This window comes from Calonectris borealis, chromosome 8 (genome assembly GCF_964195595.1).
Source record: "Calonectris borealis chromosome 8, bCalBor7.hap1.2, whole genome shotgun sequence".
Lineage (NCBI taxonomy): Eukaryota > Metazoa > Chordata > Aves > Procellariiformes > Procellariidae > Calonectris > Calonectris borealis.
The window spans coordinates 7,179,438-7,187,687 of NC_134319.1; the positions used below are offsets into that span (position 1 = coordinate 7,179,438).

General features: G+C 41.8%; 1 protein-coding gene and 1 long non-coding RNA gene across 6 annotated transcripts; both read left to right on the plus strand.

Moving 5' to 3' along the window:
• Window positions 1–74: 74 nt before the first annotated feature.
• On the plus strand, window positions 75–7,676 carry ECHDC2 (enoyl-CoA hydratase domain containing 2). Of its 5 annotated transcripts, none has more exons than XM_075155748.1 (10): window positions 75–248; window positions 1,971–2,038; window positions 2,658–2,745; window positions 3,284–3,370; window positions 4,567–4,659; window positions 5,287–5,343; window positions 5,735–5,922; window positions 6,369–6,419; window positions 6,729–6,776; window positions 7,410–7,676. In XM_075155748.1, exons 1-10 carry the CDS (start codon window positions 128–130, stop codon window positions 7,485–7,487), a joined length of 879 nt encoding a protein of 292 aa, XP_075011849.1. In that variant the 5' UTR covers window positions 75–127; the 3' UTR covers window positions 7,488–7,676. The 5 variants fall into 5 exon arrangements, with proteins under 5 accessions (XP_075011849.1, XP_075011853.1, XP_075011850.1 ...); XM_075155749.1 differs by lacking the exon at window positions 75–248 and adding an exon at window positions 281–677; XM_075155751.1 differs by lacking the exon at window positions 75–248 and adding an exon at window positions 281–450.
• On the plus strand, window positions 599–1,938 carry LOC142084777 (uncharacterized). Its single transcript, XR_012674438.1, has 3 exons — window positions 599–681; window positions 1,169–1,382; window positions 1,873–1,938. It is a non-coding gene; the product is annotated as an uncharacterized LOC142084777 (long non-coding RNA).
• Window positions 7,677–8,250: the final 574 nt, after the last annotated feature.

Genomic DNA, 8,250 nt, shown 5'->3' on the forward strand with positions numbered 1-8,250 from the left:
GCCCCCTCCGCCACCGCCCCTTCCTCCACCCCTCTTTCTTAAAGGCGCAGCGCCGCTCTCGCCGGCCCCGGAGGCCCGGCCCCTCGCTGCCCGTGCCCGGAGGCAGCGGAGCCCGGGGAGCGGCGCCATGATGCGGCTGGGGCGGGCGGGGCGCGAGCTGCTGCGCTGGGGTCGCGGCGGGCCCCCCGCGGCCGCCCCGCGGCGGGGCGCGGAGGTGCTGGTGGGCGCGGCCGGCGGGGAGAGCAGCGGTGAGTGCGGCGGCCCCCGCCTGCAGGCCGGGGAGCGTGGGGAGCGCAGCGGGCCGGGGTGAGGCCCCGGCCCTCATTCGACGCCAGTTCCGGGGCTCCGTGGAGCTGACCTGCTGCCAGAGCCGGTTTTGTGGTGCTGCAAGGAGGGGGCGTACTTAGTTTTACCAATTCCTGGGAAAAACAGAGCAGCTCCCGACCTGACGTGAGTGGGACCGCGTGTGCTCCCAGCCCCGCCCGGGACCTCTGCTCCGCCAGGCCTTGCTGTCCCCCAGACAGGCCCTGGAAACACTCGAGCCCTCCCCACAGCACTGCCCGGACAACTTGTGCTGGGCCCCGCGGCACAGGGGTCCCGGGGCCGCCGAGCCTTCCCTTGCTCTAACGCCCTCGTAGCCCGGAAGGTGACCGACTGCCTTGCGGAGTCCATAGCAGGCAGGTTGCTTATAGTCTCTTTGCTTTAAGTTATGCCTTGATACTTTTCTCAAGAGCACAGCTGCCAAATAAACACCTAGATGCCTTTTTTTTTTTCTTTTTTTTTTTTTTGTTTTTAAAGTTATGTATGCAGGAGATCTGGATACCAGAAGTTCTGGTTTGCATACCTTAGATTTTTCTGCTATCAGTAATGTACAGGGCTAAAGGTAGGGTACGACCAGGGCATGTCTGTGCATATTTATGTCTGAGAGTCACTAAGCAATTTGAGTTTTGGTTCAGATTTGCCATGGAGTTACTTTCTGGTAAAGAGCTGCAAGAGCTTCTAAGCTCTTTCTGCAAGAGCTTATAAGTTCTTGGTGGTTTTGCTAGTTACATATACATAGATGTAGTTACCAGAATTGTGAATTTCCATTGTTTGCTGGTGCCTGCTCTTACCTGTGTCTTTCTTCCTGTGTGACACATCTCTACTAACTGGCCACTGGCATAGGCAGATAAAGACACAGATCTAGCAGAGCAGAAGGTCCAGGTGTGACAGATGCAAGGTGCATCCATCCACCTACAGCAGCAGCAACAGCATCTTACAATGTTAAGGCCTGGGAAGGGAGCAGAAGTCCAGCCAAGGAAACTGGAGATGTTTTTTCTCTCCAAACCATACAGAAACCATTGGATAACAATTTACAAAACCTGAGTGCAAGGAAGAAGTAGGTAGATGTTGTAGTCTTATTTTTCTGCTTGAACTTAGGAACTTTGAGTAAAGTCCTTTCCACTGATGAGCTTATTGACTTTAAATTAAATGGAGCTGCAATTTCAAAACAATTCCTGAACACAAACTGAGAGTGACCAGTTTGTGCTATTCTTATGCAAACAGCAATCCCAAAAGGATGGTTTTCTTCATTAAGGAATATACTTGAACACAGTGTGACTGTACAATAAAAACTGAATTAAGTAACATTCGAAACAGAAACCTAAGACGAATCATTTGGGTTTGGGTTTTTTTTTTCCATTCCTGCAGTGATTCTAAGACATATATTCTTAGATGTAATGTTCATTTTTTAAAAGTCTGTTTATTTATATTGTTCGCAGTGCTACCAAATTTTACAGTTGTCCTGCATAACTGGGTTTTGTAGACATGGTCTACCACCTCCACTTTTAAAATAACTGATTGTTCTAGAATATACTTTATATGCATTTTCAGGAAAGACAAGATGCAGCATATGCAGATATTGTTCCCAGTTGAATTACTGTGTCAGAGAATTAAATGAAGTATAACTGAAATTGTCTCCTATTACTAAGGTATTGCTGAAATCCTAATGAACCGACCCCACGCGAGAAATTCATTGGGAAAAGTATTTGTAAATGAAGTGAGTATGGGCCTGGCCTGCAAACGTGTTTGGAATCATGATCAATAACTAAATGCAATAAGAATAGTTGTGGGAAATCTGAAACAAAAACTTAATCTCTTGCTGAAGGTCAGTGGGACACTGCATTGGGGCAAGACAGGGTAGCCTGAAGAAAAAGAGACCGTGATATGTCTATACTGCAGTAACTTCAGATGCGGACTGAATAGAGATATTGGAGTTATTTAAGTTAGCTAACCGGGATACAAGTTAATGTCCTCACTTGCATAATTACGACAAAAATATACTCACTGTCCGACCTTAGCAGATGATCTGTTCAAGGTTGATACATTCTAGAGAAAGTCTGGGTCATGCCTGGACAGAAAGGGGAATTTAAGGTATAGCAAAGGTTCATCTCTGAATGGAATAAAAAAAAGAGATGGGGAAACGTGTCATTCTGAGGCTGTTATGGAAGGATCCTGCTGGCTCCACATACATGTTTTCCAGGAAATTCCTGGCACCTGCAGGGAAAAAAAAAAAAAAAAGAAACTTTTATCATAGATTAGGAGCTTGCTATAATTTAGGTACGTACATCCGTATGCTTAAAGTTTTTCTTCTCTTGTTTGTACTCCCTCTCTCATAGCTGTTCAGCGCTCTGGAACAACTCCGCTTTGATGAGAAGGTTCGGGTGGTGGTGTTCAGGAGTGAGGTGAAGGGTGTATTTTGTGCTGGTAAGTAACAAAGGCTCTGCAAACTTTTTAAAAAATTTGATGGCTCTTAGGGCTGTGTGCTGATCAGATTGTGCAGAAAAGCAGTTGGAAATGCTTGCTAAAAGAAAAACGGGCTGACTTTTGTGTAGCAAGTAACGAACACATTGTTATCGCTTTTGCCTGTCTGCCTCTCGGCTTCAGTGATGAAGACGTGTGTGATGGAGTGAGCTGCACAGGCTGCGTAGTGCTACTATTTGTTTTCCATTTATAACCATCTTCAAGCACAGGTGCCTCTGGTATTGGAGTCCTTGTTTTCCAGTTTTTATGGATTATCCATACATACAATGATTGGTGCTCCTCTGTGAAATCTGTTCGAAGGGCACAGAGGAACATCCTAGCCACTGCTCCAGCCCAAATGTCCACACTCCAACTTCCACTGACCTTACTTAACCAGAACACTGTATTTCAAGACTTCTGAAATGGTCTGTCCTCTGGAGGGAGCACAGTTCAGATGTCTTTTCCCTGTTACTGGATTCTAACCTTTTACCCCTCTATTTAGGTGCAGACTTAAAGGAACGTGCAAAAATGGATGATGCAGAAGTTGGACACTTTGTTAAAAGGCTGAGAAATCTCATGGACGAAATAGGTAAATGATTATCTCAGTTGGGAAATTTGTCTTAGACTGCCCGTACTGAGACATTTAGAAATGCTGCAGGAGGGGAAGGATGCTAGCCCCAGCAGGTTATCCATTTAGGAGGAGCTTCCCAAATGGCTCCAGCTTATGCCTGAAACAAAGATCTGATTAGAATTAAATACCGACTATCCTGCTGCCACTCCAAGGACAAGATGCATTTCAGTACTGCCTTTTCCATGTTGAAGAGCAGCACATACACATGCATATAATAAGTACCTGCTATAACAAAGCATTCTATATACAGTTCTGTGTAGTCCTTGGGAGACAGTGCTAGAAAAAATGCACAATGTTGGTTATCCCACTTTTGATACACGCTCTGTAGCACTCATGATATGGCGATGACCTAAGAACATGGATTTCGATCTCTGAATGGATTTGTTGAATGTCAGGGGCTTTGTAGCTACAACTCGCCCCCCTCCCCCCTTTTTTTTTTCCCCAAAAGGAATATGGGGACTGATTTTCTTTCCCTATTTATGAATTATTCTGCTCTCACTAGAGAGGAATACCAAAGTGAAATCTGACTAAAATACCAATCAGAATTGCAGTAATTAAAAAACAAACAACAATGTAGAGAGGATGACCCTGTCTCACAAACCACAGAAGCAGTTGCGGGGTGGGCTAGTTACAGCACAGAACTAGCACGTCTGAAGTCTGCTTCCAGCTCCCTGAGTATTTAAAAAGGTATCTGATCAAGCAGCTAATCCCCAGGTACTTCAGGTTCCTCAACTATGAGGTGGCAACAGTGTTTACCAAGTTTAGGAGCCTTGGCTAACAAAAGCACCAGAAAAGCTAATCCTTGTAATAGTGACTAGGGTTGGTGTCTTTGTTTTGACTGTTTAACTGCAACAGCTGGATATTCACGTCAGAAATTTGCAAGGAGACAATTCATCCTGCTTTGTGTTGCAGTACTTTGTATTTGCATGCAAGAAGAATGTTTGCATTCTTCTTACAAAGAAGGGAAAAGTGCAGAAAGACAATTTCTACTGTTTAGAGACAGTCAGAAAGTTTGTGGCAGAAGAAAATGAATTATTGAACAATTTTGAATTGGAGAACTACTAAAAGCTTTAGAATTTAAGCATTTAAATTCCAGAAGTGAGCGGAATGGAACTTCTGGAAAAAACCTATATAATCTGTATTGTCTTCTCCAGCTGCCCTGCCTGTACCCACAATTGCTGCAATAGATGGCCACGCATTGGGTGGTGGACTAGAACTGGCGTTGGCTTGTGACCTTCGAGTAGCAGGTTTGTGTGTTGCTTAATATAGGATTCTTCTTGTAATTGGTGACTATATTTACATACATGATAGCTGACTGTTAATGGAATCCAGTAGGCTAAGAGGGGAACTTACACAGGTCAGGAAATGAGCAGGCCTTTGTCCAGAAATTGTGACATTTAGTTACTATTGGGAAAGCAGTTTCCTTCCTTAAAAAGTAAAGCCTATTTTTAGACAAGAATAGGATTCCTTCAGAAAACTATTTATTGGTAGAATTAAATAGTTATTATCATGTAATATTGGATCAGCACTCTGGCTAGATCTAACCTTCCCTACCTAAATCAGTTTGGACTGGAAGACTTCCTTCTTCTGCTTCCATTCTTCCATCCATTACATTTCATCTAGTATGGACGCAAGGTTAATTTTTCTAGATAAAATTGCTACATTAGAGGTAAGCAGCTGTACTACACATCCCTCATCTGACTTGAGACGGACATTTATTAAGCACTGTAGTACTCAGACTTTCTAGCTACCTGGAGAAATGGAGTTCCAGTTCAGTATTGACAGTTTGTAGTTTTATTATCAGTTCAGTATGGAAAATCTGTAGTTATACAGATCAAAAAGTAACTAAACCCCATATTTGTTTCTTGTAATAGCTTCATCAGCTAAAATGGGCCTTATTGAGACCACAAGAGGGCTTCTTCCAGGAGCAGGTAACCTTCATTAAATATTCAGTCTCTCACTTTCTCAGCTGTATAGTAGTATTTTGCCATTAGAGCACTTGAAGTGTTTTGAATGTAAATTAGAAGTAGCTTCTTACAGTGACCCAAGAGATCTATGAATCAAGAGTTCTGTTCCAAGCCCTGTCTCGGACTTGCTGTGAATTTAGGAAAGTCCCTTTACACCTTTTCCTGTTTATCAAAGTACTCAAAAGGATGCTGAAGCCTTTCAGATGCCTTGCAAAATGTTGACATATTCAGCTAGTAGTTATTGAAAGAAACACATGAGTCCTTTATTTTTCAAACCTCCTTGTTACATAAGGAGACAAAATGCTCTTGGTTTTTTGGGCGCTTCTCAGAATGGTGTTTTTGCTGTTGTCATAAGGTGGAACCCAGCGCCTGCCTAGATGTGTTGGAATAGGTCTTGCAAAGGAACTCATTTTCACTGGTAGACAGATTGATGGACAACAAGCCTTCTCAATGGGATTAGTAAATCACGCAGTGCCACAAAACAATGAGGGAGATGCAGCTTACCAGAGAGCATTAACTTTGGCTAAAGAAATCCTTCCTCAGGTAAGTGTATTATTCACGTGGTCAATGTAGAGAAGCCATTTCTGCTTCCCTTAAGAGAGAGAAAACAAACAACTGAAATTTCTTTCTATGAAATATTAAAGTCTTGGTTCCTGATGTTTAAGTCTCTTAGCTCTGTCCTTTTTTGTAATGCAATTTCTGTAGGAACAAGTGTTAACATCCAGCTGCTTAACCCATAGGACAGTTTTGCCTCCCAGCTGCAGTTATGCAGACCTACAGGACACATTGAAACCTTGCACCAAGTGCATCTATTAAGTGTAGATAATGCCAAATTGTTTTTTAAAAACACTTACTAACTTACTCAAATTTTTATAAACTAAAAGGTCATTTGGAGGTAGGATAATGATCTAACAAGTACACTATTATGAACTGATGTGGCTTTAATTACTTCTAAATGTTTGTTGTGGTTCTGTTTTTTTTTAATATAGGCTCCATTTGCTGTGAAAATGGGAAAACTGGCAATAAACAGAGGAATGGAGGTAATTTTAAAAAAAAAAAATACTGAGGTAAATGAAGCAGATGGGCAGCTCTTACAAATTACTACAGTAAAAACATTTAGATGGATGAGTTATAATCCTTGTACAGACAAGGCATTTAAAACCATTTCAGGGGTTTTAAAGATTAAGAAATTAATACGGCAGGATTTTTTTTTCTACAGAAAAAAATGTAGTTCTAATACAGGAGTGAAGGTCACCCACTACAAGTGAATGTTTATTGATTTGAGGGATATTAAGTAGTTTTGAGGGCTATACTTCAGACAAATCTCACTCCTTCCCTTTCATCCCCAGGTTGACATTGCGTCAGGGATGGCCATTGAGGGGATGTGTTATGCCCAGGTAGGTTACCTTCAGAATACATTCCTGAGAGGAACAACAGCTAAATCTAAAGCTTTGAGAACATACTTGAGTGCAGTTCCAGATACCTATTTCAGAATATTATTTGTTGTGTCGTGCATAGCTGCCTCTCTTAGGCTGCCTGAGACCAAAGTCCTTCCTTAAATACCCTTCTGTCTAAAGTAATTGTATATTCTTAGTTTCAACAGTATGTTCATTACAGGATGAGGTTTATGAATGGTTTTAGTTTTAACAAATTAAAAAAAGAGATTCCTCCTGTAGTCATTCTTTCTGACAAGTTTTGAGAGCATGCACCTTTCTCAGCTAACGGAACAATGTAACTGCTGTGCCTCTCTGTATTTTAAGATGGTAAAGTATTAAATTTATGGAAAATTGTTTTCCTATATAGTTCTCTGGCCTATGGTCTTTGTTTTAGATGCTTTGCTTGTGATTTACACTACAACCCAGTCTCTTTATTTTCCTAATTGCAAAATGTGGAAGGTGGGACTTAATGTATCATGGAAAGAAAAGCAATCTTAGTCTTAGACCACTACTGCCAAATTAGTCAGTACTTAAAAACAGATCAGACTTGTCAATGAAAAACATACCACTTTTTTTTGTTGTTTTAAAATGTAGAATATTCCAACAAGAGACCGTCAGGAAGGGATGGCTGCTTTCAGGGAGAAACGACCACCTCAGTTTATCGGCAAATAATGCTTCCTAGCTTCCCCTTGATTTTTCAAGGTAAAGGAGGACTGAAGAGGACCCACTGATTTCTTGGGATTATTTTTATGACTGCATTTTGTGTACTTAGCTCCTTGCCTTGGACTGCATTTCTGAATACTTCACTAGATCATTTTGCTCTAAGAATTCACAAATAAAGATTTAACTTTGTACAGCTGATCTTTTTAAAGAGCATGCATCTTAAGTCAGTGGTTATGGCTCTCAAACAGATGTCAAGTTAGGAGTATGGAGAACTTTGGCTCACCATAAGCAAATTTAAAAAAAAAAAAAGCAGAAAACATGCTACATCTAAATATTGATAGGAAAAAGAAAAAAAAAAATCACTCTGAGGAGAAAGTCAACTTACAAAAAAAGAAAACCTTCCTAAGCTTACTTCCCATTATCAGCGCTCTTCCAACTAATCATTCAGAACTGGCAGTATTAACACAGAGCAATGGCGTTTCACCCCAGATCTGTTGTGAATAGTGCAAAACACTGAGCTGTTGCTCCAGCCGGCTGAACTTATGTCTCTTTGGTATCAGTGCTTGAGAAAATGCATGGCCTGTATGTGCACATATATATGGCCACCGTATCAATCTATGCCACACATCTCAAGCATGTCACCTCTCTCTGATCTCCTCTTTTCCTCTGTTGCCTGACTGGAAGTTATTTTCTCCCTCTGCTTAGAGGTTTTCCAGCACTGAGACGTGCCACACAATTTAGCTCTATGGCTTCTTACTTCCCTAGACTGGGG

What these genes read in the sequence shown, in the direction of transcription:
- ECHDC2 (XM_075155748.1), top strand. Translation starts at nt 128, where the DNA reads ATGATGCGGCTGGGGCGGGCGGGGCGCGAGCTGCTGCGCTGGGGTCGC. An exon ending in GAAAAGTATTTGTAAATGAA is followed by an intron (nt 2,039 to 2,657) that starts GTGAGTATGGGC and finishes CCTCTCTCATAG; the next exon opens with CTGTTCAGCGCTCTGGAACA. An exon ending in AGGGGATGTGTTATGCCCAG is followed by an intron (nt 6,777 to 7,409) that starts GTAGGTTACCTT and finishes TTTAAAATGTAG; the next exon opens with AATATTCCAACAAGAGACCG.